Below are 20,718 nucleotides of genomic sequence, written 5' to 3' on the forward strand. Positions count from 1 at the left end.
ACCAATAAAAAAGTTAGCAAATTTAAATTATTATAATTCAATTTCTTCTTTTTGGTTGTAGAAAGTTGTTGCCGTCTCTCTTGATGCCAACAAAAAAAAAAAAAAATTGCATGTTTCTAAGTGCAATATTCGCTGAGGTATTTTTTGAATTCAAAATCAAGGAGGGAAAAGAACTAACGGACAACGCTTCTGTCCCTCATTTTCTGTTCTTTCCCCCCCCCTCATTTTTGAATTCAAATATCTCAACGAATATTGACTGCACTTAGAAACAGAAATTTTTATGTTGGCCTCAGGAGAGACAAATCAACCACTTAAAGGCAGGTGGACCGTATAAAAATTTAAATATTTCGTAACTTTTTATTGATATTTTAATTTGAACCACATTTAACCACTTTATGATCGAGGACTTGATATTGCGTCCAAACGCCAGTGGAATAAATTTAAAAAGTTCTCTGTTGCCTTTCCTCATCACCGCGAAGCTTTGTTGCAGCTCTACGAAAAAAAGTAGTTATTTTTAACGGGATATGTGTCCTGCAACTATATACATCTAAGAGCGAAAGAGAAGAGATAGGTGAGGGTGAAAGGAGAAATCTACTCCGTACCTACTCTATTATTTGTGAGTATTACAGATAAGTGAAAGAGGGGGAAGAGATAAAGAGTATCATAGATAAATATATAAATAAAAACAGGAAATCCCGTTATAGCGAAAATCTCGTTTTAACGAACACTTTTCTAATCCCCCCAAATAAGTTTACATAGGAACAATGCTACTAAGGTAACCTGGAATTCTTTTATAACGAAATTTCGTTTTAAAGAAGTGATTCCTCCGGTCTTTTATCATTCGTTATAACGGGATTCGACTGTGTATATGTATATATATATATCTTATACTTTTGTATTATTACGTTTTCCTTTTATTTGTTTTTTTTCTTACTTTTTATACTTTTTGTTTTTTTTCCTTTTCTTACATGCGGTTAGGTTAGGACAAGTTTACCATATTTATCGCCGATTCGTCAAACAGATCATCCGAATTTCTCGCAAATCGCTTGTAAGCGAAGTGGTTAAGATAATAGGCGACATCATGTGAAACATTTTTTTAAATTTAAATTTGTCTCTAAAACCAACGGTTCACAAAATAGCCATTGGGCAACGATAAGAGTGAACACCGTGTGTATGCGTATGTATATAACGACTGATTGGCTGAGAACTTTTCGATCTACAAAAAAAAAAACCAATCATCATCACTTTAATGACTTTAACTTAGAGAGAAAAGAAAAAAATTAAAATTCCTAGCACAATATTTCGATGCGAACATTCATGCTGGTAATTGTTTTGTTTAGGTGGGAATAAAAACTCTGCCCTCAATCAAAGGGTTAAAAGATCAAAGAGGGATGCAATGGAATTTCCTCTTCCTACTTCCCTCCCGTCATAAGCAATTACACAATTTCGAGGATAATCTTCTGGTCACATCCGCCCCTGAATCATGGAAGCGGAGACTTATCTACTACCAATGTCTGTGCAAGGCAAAACAAATCAATTATACTAGCACTTACACAAATGTGGTTCCCAATTTGTCACCAAATTAAGAGGCGCCAAAATAAGGGGGAATTTGTAAATGTGGCGGAAGAACGGATGACTCGGATCATTTTCACGTTAACCCCTGCAATGCAATGAAATGTCTCCTCATGGCACCAAGAACTAAGTATTCTGTAATAGACTAGTGGTTCGCACAACCCGGGGTCATGCCTCGTATGCCCCCCACCCCGTTGTGGTCCTGAGATATTCTAGGGGGGTGGTGAAAATCAAGTGTGGAAGGGGAGGAGCCATGACAGGTGCTTAAAGGGGGGGGGGGCATATACAGCTGTAGATAAAATTCAGATGTGAAGCTTTAAAGTGAAAATATGGTGGGAAAAGTGTGACTGCTTTTAGAAAATTCAGCAGAACTGCCCTTAAAACCCAAGGCCATCTTAACACATGTACCAATTCAGACATGGGTCCAGGCTTCATGTTCACAGGATGTCTACTGAGTTCCGCCTTCACGCATAGGAACTCTTCCGGGGGGGGGGGGGAATGCTTCATGATAGCGAGATCTAGTTCCATTTTTTGAGACTGAGTATGCAAATTGGTTGGTAGGTATTTCTATCTAGATTGGGAAGCCCCAGAAAAATAACTTAGCTCGAGGGCCTATGATGCTATTAAGACGGCTCTTACTTCCAGTTCATCACTCTTTACTCGGGGGCCTATGATATTGAGGGTTTACGGAAATTTCACCTCCATTTCCTCCCCCCCCCCGTTACATTTCCCTCCAAACAACTCGCCTCTGAAATTTCGCACGGTTATATCACCTGCCCTGACTATGTGAGTGACGAAGGAGCGGTTGTGTGACCATATGAGTAACCAAGTGAGTGACTGAATGACCGTATGAGTGTCCAAACGAGTGGCCAAGTGACCACATCAGTGACCAATTGAAGGGGGTGTGTGACCTTATGCGTGAGCGACAATGTGACCGTATGACGGCCGTATTCACTGACAGAGTTTAACTACAATCGCAGGTGAAAGGATGTTAAATCGCAGGTTAGAGATCGAAACGGATTGGTTAAATTGGTTAATCTTTTAACCTGCGATTGCAGTTAAACTCTTCAGTAAATACGGCCGTGAGAGACCAAGTGAGTATAGTCACTCATACGGTCACTAACTTGATTAAGAAAACGGTCACTCACTTGGCCACTCATGCGACCAAGCACTAGGCCACTCACATACTCATACGACCACTCACTCATTCAGTCATCTGGTCATTTTCATTCACCCACACAATCACTCACACGCAACCCACTTGGCCACTCATTCACTCATACAGCCAATCGCACACTCACTCACCCACTTATATGGTCACTCGACCAACCACTTGGAGACTTACACAGTCAATCACTCATATGGTCAGGCCAGGCAAAATATCAGGAGCGAAATTTCTGAGAACGAAAAATACCAGGGACGAAACGTTGGGGGGCGAAATTTCCGGATCCATATTGAGACGGACCTGCATAGGGGGAACTCCAGCTCAGAGATCCGGAGACAGACGTTATTTTTGTTCACTAGAAATTTCAATTTCGTTAAAAAATGAGTTCAATAAATGCAAAAGGTCTTGCTTCTGGATGAGATCGGGGGCCACGAGAAGAAAATACTGTATGTTCTAAAGGGGCAGCCATAAGTAAAAAAAGGTTAAGAAACACTGGTATAGACACATGTACAGTGAGGGACTTTCTTTACAGTGCTACGATACTTTTTCCATTAATGAAGAGAAAAAAAGGTTTCCCATCATGATGACTTCAGCAAACACCTGTCAAGTCACAAGGACCCATTTGAATCATAATGATGCCCCTTCAGATTCAGATCAGTGTCGGTCGATCGATAATTATACCATTCGGGATGTTTAAATGAATAAACATATCAAGAAAAGGCATTAGGTAAACGAAATGGCTGGTAATCAGAGAAAGAGGGAACAAAAACCGTCAATTTCAAGAAGCTAATCGAATATTCAATAGCAGAGGCGACGAACGCCACAGAAAACGATGGACGGACGCTGCTGCATTCACCACGAGGAGAGAACCGTACGGAGGGTAATGGCCAATCTCAATCAAGCCCCCTTATCTCTTTCGCTACAGAGACACACAAGTTAATTGAAAATAATTAAGCTAATGGGTCCCAGATTCGGGTCGCGTAACCATAAAGTGATGATGGTGATGCGATCGGAAAATGAAATGTAGCCGACAGAGAGAGACAGGGAGAGCAAACTTCAATAGCAACGGGTTACGATAGGTGAACGGCTCGTCACCTCCAAAAGCACGCGATTCCGACATTTATACGACATTAATAACAATAATGATAGATAATATCGACATTCGCATACCGAAAGGAAAACCACATCAACGGATTTAGCAACACCGATGTAGAATATAACTGGCGAAAATTTAGGAGTAAGTCGCAGCTCGTGTTAATGAATACTTTAATGACAGGGTTATTTATAACACATTCCTTCCTCCTCCAAGGTGGAGGCGACAGACGGATTTCATACCTGCAAATTATATCCGACATCGCGGGCAACATTTACGAGCTGATCGGTTTCACCATAGTTGCAAGTTGCAACAATTCTAAACACGACTTTAATTTTACAGTTGTCACTTGATTTCAGGAACTACTACTGTGGTCCTGAACGTCTTTGAAAGACTTTTCCCAATACGAATTACTTTTTTCAAGTATGTTCGAGGTTCTTGAAAAACGGTGTCAAAATGTGATAACAAATTCGATTTTCGCGGGCGTCGTTTACGATTTACTTATCAGTGAGTTCAACTAATGTGTGCTTTTAGCCTATATATTCAGTTCAGTATGTACAATATTTTGAATTACCATAGCTGCCAACTTTAAAGAAATAAAAAATTAGGGAGGTTTTCGCGCGGATCTAATCTCCGTACAAACGGGATTTTTCATTGATAGAAGTGAAACTGTAGGGATTTTTCCCTTTCCAAAAACGTGACATTGTTCAAGCCAGCGCCAAGTCGCCAACTAGTATGTTAAATTACATATCTGATATTACTACTCTCCAGGGGCGTATGCAGGATCGACCTTTTGGGGGGGGGGGGAAACAAAAATTTCCTTCCCGAGAAATTTTGAGTTACCACTTACCACTCTTCAAAAAGCATATAAATTAACAGAAATTGGTACATACAGGTTATTTTCTTTCGATATTTTAATTTTTTCACCGAAATGTTAACTTCTGTCCCTAATTCTTGGTCGGCTTTCCCCAGCGTACGCCTCTGCTACACTGAAATAAAATCTCGCGAACAAGAAAATGGCCACTGGGCCCGAAATGGGACATATAGGCTCAACGGGATATACGTATGATCAAGTCAGATACAAGTTATCTCCCTGATATCAAACGGCCGAAATGATGCTGGCTATTTGGCGAATTTTGTTTTTTCCCCACGAAAATAATTTTTTTTATTCATTCATTTATTTCATTTTATTTTTTGACACAATGGCGACAATTTACATTACCCTTGCGACGTCATTTTGGGAATTAAAAACGAAAGGAACGGTCTTTTTTCCCAATAAAATATTTTGGAATAACATTTTCCCCCCAAAAGTAGGGATTCCTCACAATCATGGCCGTAATTCATGGTCAAGAATTTTTAGTGAGTCCGATAGGTAAAGTAGAAATCTGGGAGACCTGGCAACTATTAATTACACGCGGACATACCTCGCAGAAAAAAGCGACATAGAAATTGCAAGTCAAGTAACGAAATGCATGCAGTAGAACCTCAAATATCCGGAAAAAAATCAGAAATGCTTCTTGGGAATATAGATATACCATGTGGAATATTTACAGAGTGGTTCCACCATAAATTCGTTCCCCACATAGAAATTATTTTCGAAATAATTAAAAAAATTCCCAAGAAAGTTTTTTTTTACACTTCCAAACCGAGCATAGTTCAGGCTCTATTGCCATTAAGCAATTTAAGCCATCTCACCCACTGGTGGTCTGGACCAAGAAAAACGATATTGTTCACTGATAATATCTCCCGTATCTCACAAGACTACTACTACTTGCCTGTACATGCAGGAACGTGTTGTGTGTGCGTATGTGCACGCAAGCGTGGCCCTCATGTATATATGTTATCATAGTTATGCGTGATTAGTGTTATACTGGTGCTTCCATCTGCCTTCCATACTTTTAAACGAAAATCGCAGATGCCTTAATTTTATCCAACAAGACTGGAAGAAAATGACAAAAATTTAAATTTTTTGCTTCCTGATATTACCAGTTTGATAGAGCTATTAGAATAAGGCTTTTATTAAATCTTTTATATATAATTTACAACCAAATTAATTTTTTTTCAATTCGAAAAAAAGATTCCGTTTCGTTTTATTTCGGATATTTGGGGGGGGGGGGGGTTCCCACTGTACATATATATTATTTCGTTGATACCGAGTTGTAAGAACTAATTACTCACCAGTAAGATTTTTCTTTAGTTTTGGGATCACTGAAAATATCGGACTCGATAAGGATGAGCAAATCCAGTTTATCCACCCGCTTGGCCTGGAAGTAAAAAAAAAATGTAACATAAATACACACGACCACAATAATGGAAACGTCATTTCATCCTATAGGGAAGAACGAATTTTGTTCGTAACCAAATAAATTTCTTTTGCAATGAATGCTTTTACTGCTTTGGATGAAAAAAAAAAAAAAAAAAACCTGCTTGTCACTGCAATGAATCATTTCGGAAATAACTCTATTTCGGTTGCCATTACGCATAACTGAAAAATAAAAATTGAAATTGATGAATTTCAACTGACGCTTCTGAGAAAATTCCAGGGCAACATATACGAGGAAACAAGAAACAAAATCGAGAAAACCATACACGTTGATGAGGTAAGACAACGCTGGGAGAGGGAGGAAAACTTTTCGAAAAATACTAGGGCTCATGGAAAATTGAGGCCACGGTCAAGGAAGAAGAGCCTTGGGAAATACTTCCCAAGGGGGAAAAATGTCATTTCCTTTTGTCTACAAATAGCATTGTGTGTGTGTCTGTTCTTCCCATATCCCGAGTAATAAGAAAAGAATGATGATTATGATACCACAAACCATATCTCATGAACAGATAGATAAAAGCCCCGTAAAAAGACGGTTCAAAACGGAGCCACAAAGGCATCATTCACTGATTCAATCCATTTGCTTAGTGCAATATGATGATGATGATGAATCCTCAATTGAAAAGCTTTTGGGGCTGAATAGAATAACTCCCCGAAGAGGTTTTTGGGAGGATTTTTCCACTGTGAAATTCGGTAAATGTAGTTTCTATTATTTACGATTCAATTAGTTAATTCGTGGATGATATTGCCGTGAAGCCACTTACTCGCATGTATGTTATTAGATCTTATATATCTTTGATATCTATAAATCGTTTAGCAAGCACGCGAGCAGTAAATTCACGCATAAAATTGAGAACATAGTGTGCCCGTATTTCCGAATCTGGAAACCCACGTCGTCTCCGATACGTTAAAAACCCGAATTTCAACTTTTTTTTCAGCTTTTAAAAGCAGGCGAGTAACGGGAAAAATTTCTTGATGTTTCCGAATCGGGCCAATCGGAATAAGGAAACGTTCCGTTCATTTGCATAGCGTGTCGCCGCTTTACTCAAACCGGCTGTGAAAAGCCAAAAATTATCCGGAAACAAATTTTCTTTCCGGTTGAAGATTCCGCGTGTGTTAGACTTGGTATCTGAACTAGGTTGTGAGCGATGGAAGATACTGATTTATTGATTAAAAATAAAATGATATATATTTGTCAATTTTCTTTTGAAAACTTGTCGTAAATTTGAAAATATTGAGAGAATCATTCGATATCAGTTAGTACAAGTAGTTAGGAAAAAAGATGACGATATTCCCCCACGTGTTTTTTTTTTTTTTTTGTTAAGGAGAACTTAACCAAAATATCTTTAATAGTTATAAAATAATTATACCAGGCCTATATTTGGTTTTTCTAAAGGCGGTAAAATTACCCGTCAAAGGTAAATACCATACCAACCCTACAGTTGACATGGATCCCTTTTGTGGTCTGAAGGGATATTTTCAATCCTCCAAATTCATCCAACAGATTATTAATTATAAATATTATTAGTTCAAAAAAATTGTTTATATTAACTTTATTATTATCATTTATTTAACTGAACCTCTTCCCAAGGCGAGTTTACTGGGCCCAGAGTAGATGGGCAAAAATAATAAATCTGAGATCTCTCCCGCCCCCTCCTTCATACTTTACGGCAGGGGTGGTCAAAAGCTGGCCCACAGGCCCCTGACAAGGTAAAATTATCAAATTAAAATTAATAATTTACAAGGCGTTAAATCAAATTTGTGATCACTATTCGAGCTATTCTCGTTCAACAGCGGAAAACTACTTATATTGCAAGCGACGAAAATAATTTACTATGTTATCACCAAGGGGCCCGGATGATGTTGCTCTAAAAATATTGAAAAATGTCTTTAAAAAAAAATTCCATCAAAGTAATAAAATAAAGTTCTCTTAAAAACAGAATGTTCGATATGTCGAAAGAAAGTTTTGCTGCATCAAAAACCATATGTAAATTTTTTTTTCTCTCTCGTTTAGATTTCATTAAAAATAAATATTTTTTCACATAAACGAGTTATAATTCACGAATTGGTTAGGAACACTGGCGATATGCCCCTTCCCCACGAGGGTGGGGCTGACAGGGTTCCGACTTGGGGGGGGGGCGATACGAATCTTATCATTTTTTGTTTTTTCACAAGAAATTGAGTATTGAGAGTCCCGTGAAGCATCTGATCAGAGGGGCCCTGTTGCTAGATGTGGGGGAATAAAGTTTTTTCCAGTAAAAAAGGAACCCCCCCCCCCTTCCGAGGAAATCCTGTGTATTCATGTCTATGATTAGGAAACCAAAAAAACATCTTTTATTTTATTTTACAAGAAATTCAAGCATGTTTTTCGATTAGTGCTCAATGCAATCAGTATTCATATAATTTTATCAATTTTTCCATTGTCAAAAAATTTGAAAAGTGGAAAATATCGCGAAAATGACAAAAAAAAATGTCCCAAAACGAAAAAAAAGATCTAATAGTCAAAGATAAAAAAAACAACAAAAACGCAAATGTATCAATATCCGGGTCCTGGTTATCACAAGACTTTTCGAACACAGAAATTGCTCCTAAAAACTTGACGCATGGGCAATTTGTTTTACTAGTTTTTCTGTCACAATTGCCTATTTTAGCAAAATAACAATTGCAAAAAAAAATTGGAACAAATGTTTCGTTTGTGAGAGAAATTTAAACTATGAATAGATTTGATGAATTAATTTGCAAAAGAAACTAATTTTTGTTGCATTACACGTGGCTGGGAACGAAACAAATTGAGCAACGAATATTGTTTGAAGATGGAAGGGGAATACAGTTGAATCCCGTTATAACGAACTCCAAGAGACAGGTGAAATCACTTCGTCAAAACGAAAAATTTCGTTATAAAGGAATTCCAGGTTTTTGCATTGTTCCTATGCAAACTTACCTGGGGTACTAGAAAAGTGTTCGCTAAAACGAGATTTTCGCTATAACGTATTCGTTAAAACGGGATTCGACTATACAACACCCACAATGTAAAAGCTAAATCAAAACTTTTTTTTCTTTACGTCAGCATTTTTTTTCGCTTCTTTCCCTCCCGCTGGTTTAAAAGATATATATACAGAATAAAGTACAGAAGCGGAAAACCGGCATGCACTATGAGCACCTTTCCCGCACGAGTAAACCACGCTCATTACCTGATTCGGAAACCAGGATTCACTATAGTCGCACCCCAAAGCCTCGTTTACAAGTGCAAATATTGCGGTAGCATTGTACGTTCTAGCACCAGCTTGACGACTTTTTTCCTCCTTAAGGAGAGCAGTCATTGATAAAAATTCTTTGAAGCGGGTTTAAAACCCACTTTTTCTATTTCCCCATGTAAACATGGCTTAAGGGTGCGAACATAGTGCATCCGTATTTCTGATTCTGGAAACTCGCGTTGTACCCGATTGGTTAAAACCCCGAATTTCAACTTTTGTTAGCCAGAAATTCGGGTTTTTAACTAATCGGAGACGACGCGGGTTTCTAGAATCGGAAATGCAGACGCACTATGTTCACATCGTAAGATTATAACTGAATTGAGAACCTCAAGGGAGTTTTTGCATCTGTGAAATGCAGCTGTTTTATTGCAGTTAATGGGGAAGGGGTACTGAAAATGGTATGGGAACAAGCACGATGACCGAATTGTACCGCTCTATTTTTCAACTCCTTTCCTCTACTCTAAACAGCAAACAAATTTTTTCCGGTGAAATTTTGACCGGTAGATTTGATTGACAGGTTTTGTGGGACGTCCGGCTGGCACTCATACATTGTAAGTTAATGTATTTGACGTCATACGAGAGGAAAATATGGATACATAGCTGCCAACTTTGAAAAATGAGAATCGGGGGATTTTCGCACGGATCCAAAACAAATACAAAAAAGGTATTTTTCCATAGGCGTAAATAGACTTAAAAGTCTGGGGGGGAGGGGTGCGCATGATGATGATATCAGTACATTGGATGAGTTAGGTCAACCGTTCAAGTTGGGAAGGAAGGGAGGGCGTATCTCCATCCATGGATAAAAGTGAAATTATAAAAACGATTTGGAAAAACGTGACATCGTCTGAGCTATCGCCAATTTTACCAATTGCACAAATTTACCAATCATCGCCAAATAAAATGTTTAATTACAAATTGTCATTACAACATTGGAATCAAATAACGCACAAAAAAAAAAAAAACAACAGCGAGCTGAAAACGGACTATACAGATTCAATAAGACTTACGGTGTCGAAAGGCCGATCTGAAACATTTTTTTAATAACTATGAATTCATTTCATTCTAGAATTTTTCCTGAAAATGATTCTGAAATAATTTATTTTAATAATTAATATAATTTCTTAATAATTCTGAAATTATTTCTATTACTTAGTTCTGAAATATTTACTGAAAGTAACTTTGATTAAATTTTTTTGTGGAATTTTGTTCCACTAATTTTAATAGTGTATCAGCATTTCCGTGAATTCTGTAACTATGCAAGAATTTTGGTTGGCATGCCACTGAAAAGAGCTTTGAGGACCACGTGTGACCCGTGGGCTACGCATTGAAGACTCCTGGTATACCATAAAAAAAAAAACTTTTCCCGAGTTTCAAATGACTTCTCTCTACACGGAAAAGAGCAATTCAATTTCCATGCTTCAAATCATAGACATAAACATCTTGAAACGTTTTACGGAAGTCGATCTTTCATACGTTCAACTAACACGCTAACCTATATCCTCAGACATTAATGGTTCTTCTGAATACCCGGAACACTTGAAAGCATTGAAGTCCCAAGTCATAATGGAACGAAACGAAAAAAATTTGCATCATTGCAAAAAAATTATATAAACTTCAGGAAGAACTATGGATATAAGAATAAACTTCGGGTGAAACTAACGGGTGAAAGCGATTGATTGTAGGACAACAAGGAAATAACAATTCTTGTTAAACCGTCAAAATTTGATTGCAGCACATTGGGAAAAATAAGTATAAGTTTAAACAAATTCTGTTCGTGTACGGAAGGAAAGTTAAAAGGCTTTAGAAGCTCGGAAAATAAACTAATTTTATAATTGTTTTCTCCGTATATAAAAATAATATTTGCATAAATATCAAGCAATGCTTTTCAAGCAAAATTATCAGTTTATTCATGAGCTACATCTCTAGTTCCATGATCGGGAAATGTTCATAAAAATTACGAGTGATTTTTTCAATTCAAGCGCAACAGGGGTTTGAATTTTTTTAAATATATTTCAATCATAATTAACACAGATTTGCATGTTTGAGTGCTTTTATTCTTCACATAACCTACTTATCGCATGATTGAACGGGCTTCACACATTGGATTTAATAAATACACACATAGACAGGATAATCCTCGCGCATTAAGATTTTAAAATAATTTCCACGAACGAACAGTCTGGGACGCAAATTCGATCGGAGCACGCCATTTTAAGCTACAGAACAAAAGCACTGTCATCAACATCATCAATCTTCAGACTTCTACAATTAGATTTGGTTTTAATCCAGTCTCTTATACGTACTTCATTCTCAAGAAAGAAGACAAATTCTGAAGAATAAGAAATGATGGATGTGGTTAGAGAATGAAAACATTGCAATCAGAGAAAATCGAATTTCTTTCGGAAAAAAAAAATGATGACGTACCAGCCAAGGAAAGAAAGAGATGGGAGGATGAGTAATAATAAGACACGAAATGCCATCCATCGTCTTTGCTTGCCCGACCATGAAATTAGATTCAAAGCAGAGACAGACTGAGCTCGATATATGTACTTGCATACATACTCGCCCAAATGGGATCACGAGAAAGGAGGGAAAAAAAAACCAAATCCGATTTTTTTAAAATTACTTGTTTTATTTTTATCTATACAAATACATACTATATCCCGTCCAAATTTCCGATGAGCCTTTCCTGAATACATATGGGTGAAAGTGACCGATACTTATACGTATCTGTCCTGTTTAATGTTTTTAAATAGATGGAACTCAAAATACTGACTTTAATTCAAATCCAATACTACACGTACATTGCTATAAAACTTTTTTTTTTTTGCAAATCAATCAAAGGCATTTCTCGCACTTTTGTGACGCGGGTATGACCACAATCTTAATTCCCAAGACTATTATTTACGCATCAGCTTGTATTTCATGATAACTACTACCGTCAGGGGCGTCGGAATTGTTTTAGACCTGTGGGTGGTGGACTTAAGTTTTACGTAGGAAACTTATTTTTGAATTGGATTCTAGGAGTGGCATTGACGCGTGATACAAAATACTGTGGTAGCACCCACCAGGGCCACAACTGGAAATGGGGGGGGGGCGCTACTTCCGCGGGTGGAAAAATGGAGGGCAGCAATTTTAGGTTGGAACAAACACCGTTAGAAAATTATCGAATTTTAAAGTTGTGGGGGCGGCAAAAATCCTAGTTACGGCCGTGGCACCCACAGCACTTCCCAGTTCCGACGCCACAGACTACAATGTACACATCGGGTTACAACTGCTAAACCACACATGCACCTCGTAAACGTTTGGGGGAGTGGGATTTCTCAGAATGGTGACGATGACACAAAGATGATTACCATACCTTCGACATGGGGGGGGGGGGGAACCAATCTTAAGGAAACGGGGTTTACTTATATTGTGAAAAAGAACCACAAATACCATCAACAACTCCAAACACTATTGTAAATTTCGAGAAACATCCGAACACCATAAATACACAGATTTTTTTTTTTTTTTTTTTTTTTGTCTTCCCTGAATTTGATGCATCGATCGATGTAAGATGACTTTGAAAGCAAGTAGGTAAAAAACCGAGATTCGTGGGTGCAGATGGCGTCAAATCGAATACCCCCGTGGAAAAACAAACAAAAGTTACGAGACATGAAATACGTGACAAATGTATGAAGAGACAGATCAGTAGTAGAGTGAAGGGGAGAAAAAAAAAGTACCTCCAGTACTCGAATCACCAAGTCGTGAAAATGGTGCCGAAAGAAAAGAAAACACAGCCTCAAGTTTTCGCCGCCTTATCGCACTAGAACACTCGCTTGGAAACGAAAACCAGAGAAAACGTAAAAGAGACATTTATTTCAGGACACAAACTCGAGCTCTTCCTTTAAGATCTGAAAAAGAAATCTTTCCAGCAGTAAAATAAATTTCTTTCATTTAGTGGGGAGGGGGAAGAGAGCTCATGCATATATTTAAAACTATCTCCGCAACATAAACCCCTCCCGCAATCCTAGACGTCCAACTCGAAGAAATCATTACGCCACTGACCTCGGAGACGTGAGCGGTTTGTTGACCGAATCATAAAAGATGTAATCACGAAAAATAAACAAATACCATTAAACTGCTGATCGAAATACGAAGGCTTTACGACACACACAACCGTATATTTTAACGACCTTCTTTAAAATCTCGCACGACGACATTGAAATAACTTTTACGGCCGTTCCTTGAAACCGTTTTATCACGGACCATGACTTTTACAGGCCAGTTTACGGGGAATACGTTAGGTACGTTATAAACAACTTTACCACCCCTCCCAATTTAAGGAGGCCGTTTGATTGAAACGCTGTGGTAGCCTATCACCATCATGGACGTCGCAGGGGCACACAACGAAACAATTCGCGAAGCTCGAGAAAAATCATTCCAAAACATACACGTGCACATTATAGTACGTGATGCATAGTTAGCAGGGCGTATGGTATTTTACTGGAGAACCATTGGTCCTACAGGCAAACTTCCAGTTAGAAAAAGTATCCAAATAACGTGTAGTATCTCATTCAGATAACTCAGATACGTCATTCATGTTGCAAAGGGTTGTATATTGCTGTTAAAATAAAATAAACTTTTTATACTACCCCCGTGTGCCCAAAAACCAAATTACAAAGTTTTTGCCCAGTTTCTCTTGATGAAAACTAAAAAAAAATCCACGTTTCTCTCCATGTGCAATATTTACTGAGCTATTGTAATTCAAAAGATGGAGAAAAATTGAAAAAAGGCATTAAATGCGTGTAAAACAGTTTTTCGGCATTTAAATGCACTCGTAACTAAATTTTTACTGGCAACTATGAGTACAAGCATAGGGTTTACATGACCGAAATTCCAAAAGAATGCATCAGTATTTTTCCAGAAATTCGGAAAAATCTCAGAACTCCAAGGTATCCACAAACTTATGGCCATATAGCATAGCTGCCAACTTTTGAAAATGAAAATTCGGGAGATTTTCGCGCAAACCCGTATTTTATGCTAAAACCACTCACTAATAAATACAATAGGGATTTTTCCAAATAAAATAGGGATTTTCCAAACATAAAAGTTAAAGCGGAGGGAATAAAATCCCTACTCAAAAACTGAAGTCAAATTAAAATAGGGATTTTACACACATGGAAGTTAAACCCTTGGGAATAAAATTCCTACGCAAAAAACAAGTGAAATCGGAGGCCAAAACTTCAATGATGTAAAAATAAATATTGTGTTCAATCAGAAATGCTGTGAACAAACATTCGGCGCGAATGACCCCAAAATCATCGGAAGATGAAGGAAAACACCGTCAATTTTTGAAGAACACTGACTTTTTGTGACTTGTTTTTTTTTTCACTTCACGACTGATGATGGCAGTCTTTCCATGACCGATGTTTATGTCCGTAACACAACTTGTACAAAAAGTAAAGTCGGCCCTCTTCTGGAACGTTTGATGAAAGGAAATTCATCGGAATAAGTATCTTTAAAATTGATTAAATATGTTTTTGCTTATCATTATTCATGCTTTGTTATATCGCACGTACGTAACTTCAACAAAAGAAATTTTGACCATATGCGCGTCACTATAATCTTCAATTATTATCCAGGACTATTGGCTGCTAAGCCATTTCCCTGCACGATAAGACAAACAACTTTCTTGTTACCATCAGAGGGTTTGTAAAACTTCTTTAAAAAGGGAATTTCCCCATTTACGACGTTTGACGTCATTTCGAAAGGGAAAAAAAAGAGGCTTCATGCCCCACGAGAAATTACTTAGAGATTGTTTTCATAAGCGGGGATTTTTTTTAATGAAGTAGGGAATTTTTAGGGACAATTAGGGATTTTTGTGATTTTCGTAAAAATTCGGGAGATTTAAGAACTTTTCGGGAGATCGAGCGATGAAGCTAAAATTCGGGAGACTTGGCAGCTATGATATAGTGTAGGATAAATATGAGACGACTAGCTGTAATCTGCGACTTCGCTCACATGGATTTGGTAATCAGAAAATACCCCCTTGGAGTTTAGATTTTCAGAAATCCCGTCGTAATAATTCTCTGCATTATATAATACTCACCAAATTTCATATTTATAGCTTCTGCTATTTGGACTCAGCGATGGTTGTGCCGTATAAACTTTGAAAACCCCGCTCCCGGGAAAAGCTTTCCCCTCACACGACCCTCTTAGATGTTGAAGTTTGAAATATCCCTTTTTGGTGTGTGTGTGTGTCTACATAACAAACTAAAACTATTGACAACATTTTATATTTATAGCTTCACGGATTCGGCGAAGAGTGATATCTCTATGTAACCTTTGTGTGAACCCTCTCATAACCCCCTTAGCGATCGAATTTTGAAAAAAACCTTCATACTTAGTTCTTACATAATAAAGTGAAAGTATCGACCAAATTCCATATTGATAGTTTCAGCTCAGCATAATTTCTCTCTATATAACCTTTGGACCCCCCCCCCCCACCCCAATAACCCGAATTTCGAAACAAAAAAGATTTAGAATTTTTCTTAGTGGGTCTTCATGAACTTAAACTACTGACCAAATTTTATATTCATAACTTCAGCAGTTTCGGCTCCGCGATGATGAATCAGTCAGTCAGGACATGTCATTATATGTATAGAGTAAAACTTCGATTAACCGTCATTCGTTTAACCGTGAGTTTGTTATCCGTCATCGTGTAAAAAAAAAATACGTAAAACACAGTTCCAATTTTTAAGGTCCAAAAAGATATCACTGCTACGGTCCGTGCAAATGCCAGCGGCAATCATAGATTACTCCTGCTTGCAATTGGCAAATCCAAAAAACCATGTGCTTTGAAAAATTTAAATATGAACGCACCGCCTGTGAACTATTATGCCCAAGAAAGTCCTTGGATGAACCAGTCTTTCCAGAATGGTTCCACGTTTTCGTGCCTCAAGTTACAGATCATAATATGGCCGAAAAGCAGTTGCCGCCGGAAGCACTGCTGTTAATGGACAATGCCCCGACGCACCTCTCTTGTGAACTCGAGTGATGATGGCAAAATAACATGCCTCTTTCTCCCAGCGAGTACAACTCTACTTATCCAGCCTATGGACCGGAAATATGAAAATATGAAGCGACGTTACAGAAAAGCTTTTATCGAAGGTTTGCTTTCATCTGATGATGCCATGACTGTCAGAATTTTCGAAGAGATACAGCATAAAGGACGTTATTTCCAATGTCGCCACTGCCTGGACTAAGTTTAGATTGATCGTTTTGTGTGTGTGTGTAAAATCAAATACAATATGCATGTATCATTCACTTTGAAAGGATTTTATTTTAATTTTCTTCCCAAGCCCACAGTGAAATCACGTTACTGTATATATATGGATTTCTGCTATCCGCCACAGCCCTGGTCCGGACGGTGACGGTTAATCGAAGTTCTGTATATACATAATAGAAAAAAATCTTGTTCTTAAATCACAAGGTGGCACACTCGGATATCCATTCAACTATAAACTAATACTATCAAAATAAGTGATGGATTTTTTTTTTTTCAACTGAAAACTCTCATCATGAAAAAATTGTAACATTTTTAGATTTTCACATAAGTAAAAAGAAAATTCAAAAGCGTCATCGCGGCTGCAAGTGACGTCATCAGTTCACAAACTATGCACTCAATTCCCTCAAACTAAAAAAAAGTTCCGAATTGCTCTATATTTTCCCTCCTCTTCACTGACGGCAGTGGTGACGCCTACTCCACTGCAATATATATACCGGCGACGCACATTCCTTTCCGATCTCGACAATGGGATGTTTTTGTCAACTGTCAAACTCCTGTCAAAACCATCGTTTCATTCAAAAAAAAAAAAAGAGAAGAAAACACCTACGAGAATACTCTCCGAGGAATACGTTCCAGATATGGAAAAAATATTTTCTATAGACAATAACAACATAAAATATCTATATACAGTATATACATTTCTCATTTTTCTCTCGTAAACGAGGAAAATTGTGTTCCAAAACAAAAAAAAACCCACCAGAAGTTCAAAATAAATACGGACAAATGCTACTTGGACATATTTACATATCAACCAACATGTAGTGACGAATGTTTCGCTGAACGGTCATGAACGGTGAATACATGAACGGTCCCGATCAATCGGATACCACCGATTTTAGCACACAATATCCGATTAAGCGGGTACCCGATTATGCAGGGAACAATTAATTCAATTGCCATTTTATTTTAAAACGTTAGCATAGTTTCTACCGTGTATTAAAAACTGATGAAGGACCAATATTAATAAAGCTTCTCGAATAAATCAGACTTCAAAAATGAAGCGAAAATTCTATTTGACTACAATGATCACAATATCTAGGATTTCAACTTTTCATTAGGAAAGCTAGCGCCCTCTATTGGCTAAACCGAGAACAAAAATAAAATAATTAAATGTACGTATTGAAGACAACGTAAGAGATAAGTACTTACACTCAAATGCATTTATCACGTAGTGGCTTTTTTTTTATTAACTTCAAATGTTTCATTCAATAAAAACATTGTGCATATTGGTTGATATGTATTAACAATTGACGTTTGAAGCGTAATATTCGATTAAGGGGTCATTCAAGTATTACGTCAGTATCGATGGGGGGGGGGAGTTCAGGCGTGCTGACTTTTGATGACGGGGGGGGGGTGGAATAATGCTTACGTCATCAACCACCCGTTATAAAAATATGAGATATTCTTAACGATATCTGATTGGGTGTACCAAAAACTAGAATAACCTTCCCCTAATTTAAGGGCAGCTGAACTAACATTCTCCCTATTTCTATCCTTAGAATCACTTTAGTGATCTCTAAATGTCTTACTGATCCTTCAAGTGAGCTGGAAATGAGTCCGGGTCGCTCAAGTGTTCTAGAAATGCGTAGCGGGCCGCTTAAAGTGCTCTGGAACTGTGTCGCGCGTCATCAAATAATCTGTAACTACCCTGTTGATCACTTAAATAATCTGGGAATGTACCGCGGGTAACTTAAGTGATGTAGAACTGAACTGCGGGATGCTTAACTGCTCCCAAACTGCGCCACATGTCACTCAAGGGATTTCTAATTATGCCACGGACCGCTTAAGTGTTCTGGAACCGTGCCGTGGGTCACTCAAGTGATATGTAAATGTGTCGCGGGTTACTTAAGTGATCTGTGAACGTACAACGGGCCTACTTGAGAGATCTGAAAATGTGTCACGGGCCGATTAAATACTCTGGAATTGTGCCACGAGTCACTTAAGCGATCTGTAAATGTGTCACGGACCGATTAAATACTCTGGAATTGTGCCACGAGTCACTTAAGCGATCTGTAAATGTGCCGCTTAGTTCATTTTACCAAATTAGATTTGAGATGGCGGGCTACATCATATAATCCCGTGGGCCATAGGTTTGGCATATATGACTTAAAAGATGCGTCGCAATGAATTTCTTAGAGAAATTTTGTGTTCGTAGCCTTCAAATAGCATTGGAATTAACAGAAATTGATTATAACAACACAAAATCGTGAATAAAAGTATTACTGTACATTCTTGTCAACAGCTTGCCTGTTACAAATTCAGATATGTTGAATAATAATAAATGTTTGTTTATTTTACCACGAACAAAGCCATAAAAATTTTTTATACATTTGTTGGCAAACATTTTGTAAAAGCAGTGTTTTACTGCATTACACAAAAGTGTATTGCAGCAAACTCTTTTACAGAGGGTAAAACGTTTAAATTTTATTAATAACTTATTATTTTTTTAAACATGTTAATTAATAAAAAGTTCCATACGTGTGTGTCATCTGGTAATCGTACTTATACAGCCTTTATACTTCAAAATACTAGCACCCAACAACGCTTGTAAAGGGGGATGTTACGGGGGTTAAAAAATTAGTGGCACTTTAACAAATACTCAATCATCTCACTTCAAAATACAGTCAGTAGTGAAAGGATTAACCTTAGCTGGCACTGAAGTTTATCTGCACCGTAATACTTTGAATTATGTGCATTTAAAGCAAGGGTTTTTAATCGCTTTCAGCAGCGACCCAGAATCAACATCATAATCAAATTCGCGACCCACGAGACTGCTCGCTTCTCGAAAATAATGAAACAAAAGACCCAATAAATGCCAATTCGTAACAAGAATGTAAGTTGATTTGTGCAACCGATCTCGCATAAAATTTGGGTAGCGACCCATGAACAGTGTTACCAACTTCCAACACATTTTCCATCTGCAATCTTCATGAACATGGATTGCCAAATAGCAATTAAATCAGAGAGAGAAAAGAAATTGGAAATTTCTGGTACACCTTTCACAATTGGTAATTGTGCAAAGGTGCGTTTACATCCGCGTGCAATGCGCTGTACTTGAGTAGTTTGCTGAAATTTTCCATACATAAATGTTTACGGGTGTCACGAAATATATCATTGCCAGCCATGCAGCGCGCACCTGACGAACGCCATACATGGTAAGACCCACGGACCGTCGGTACATCAGAGACTTGAGTTGTGTCTCTTTTGTACGGCGAAGGCTGTGGCACTGCGATCGCAACCGAGTACTTCGTAAAGAAGGGGGGGGGGGCAAGGAAGCCAAAAAATAAAGGCAACGGTCAAAGTGAATGAATATAGTTCCTTATTAAGTTAGACCAGGGGTAGCCAGCCCGCGGCACGAGTCTTGGAATGCTTTTCAAAAATTAAAGAAATCCTTTCCATTTTTTTTTAAAATCAAATAAATCCTCTACAACCTTTAAGCATTCTTTTCTTATGAAAAGTAGGCAGCCTATTTTTAGTATTGAAGGCACTCTTAAATAATAAGTATGGAATTAGTGTCTTCATATTTAATGCTGCGTTTCTATTTGGTTTTCATCTTTGGGCCAGCTGTTGGACGTCCCAAGAGTACGAGATTCAGGACCGTCGGCACAAATTGTATAATACAATTGCATTGTACATCCATTGATTCTTGGGTGAGGGGGGGGGGGGGGGAAGCAAGGTCTCTTACGAAGTTTATTGAGGTGGGGTGGGGGGGGGGTGCACAAGCACTCAGAGTCCTCGGGTTCCGGCGTTTATGCCCAACATTGTGTAGGTAAGATGAACTTTTTCCCACCGATATACGTACATACACGATCTGCATTGCGATCACATTAATGACTCAAAAACAATTTAGAACTCGAAAGAGTGGCGAACTGAACATATATGCGAAAATAAAAGGTCAGCCAAACAATATTTTGCAGAAAAAAAAAACGTTTTTGTCCCGTAAAACGGGACAAACTGCTAAAACCTTTAGATTGACATGGG

General features: G+C 37.9%; 1 protein-coding gene across 2 annotated transcripts in view; it reads right to left on the minus strand.

Annotated features, from left to right (window-relative positions):
• Hmgcr (HMG coenzyme A reductase) overlaps positions 1-20,718 on the minus strand; it is a 190,883-nt gene that overhangs the window by 138,122 nt on the left and 32,043 nt on the right. The window contains exons 1-2 of one of the 2 annotated variants that reach the window (XM_089249649.1): positions 6,254-6,380; positions 6,009-6,094 (exon numbers count right to left, since the gene is read on the minus strand). In XM_089249649.1, coding sequence (XP_089105775.1) covers positions 6,009-6,094; positions 6,254-6,313 — 146 coding nt within the window. In that variant the 5' untranslated portion in view covers positions 6,314-6,380. Of the gene's footprint in view, positions 1-6,008; positions 6,095-6,253; positions 6,381-20,718 lie in introns of those variants that run through there. The other variant, XM_089249639.1, reaches the window with a different exon arrangement.

The sequence above is a fragment of the Pholcus phalangioides genome, unplaced genomic scaffold (genome assembly GCF_987345545.1).
Source record: "Pholcus phalangioides strain wild (caught in Gottingen) unplaced genomic scaffold, Ppha-v1.0 ptg000003l_1, whole genome shotgun sequence".
Lineage (NCBI taxonomy): Eukaryota > Metazoa > Arthropoda > Arachnida > Araneae > Pholcidae > Pholcus > Pholcus phalangioides.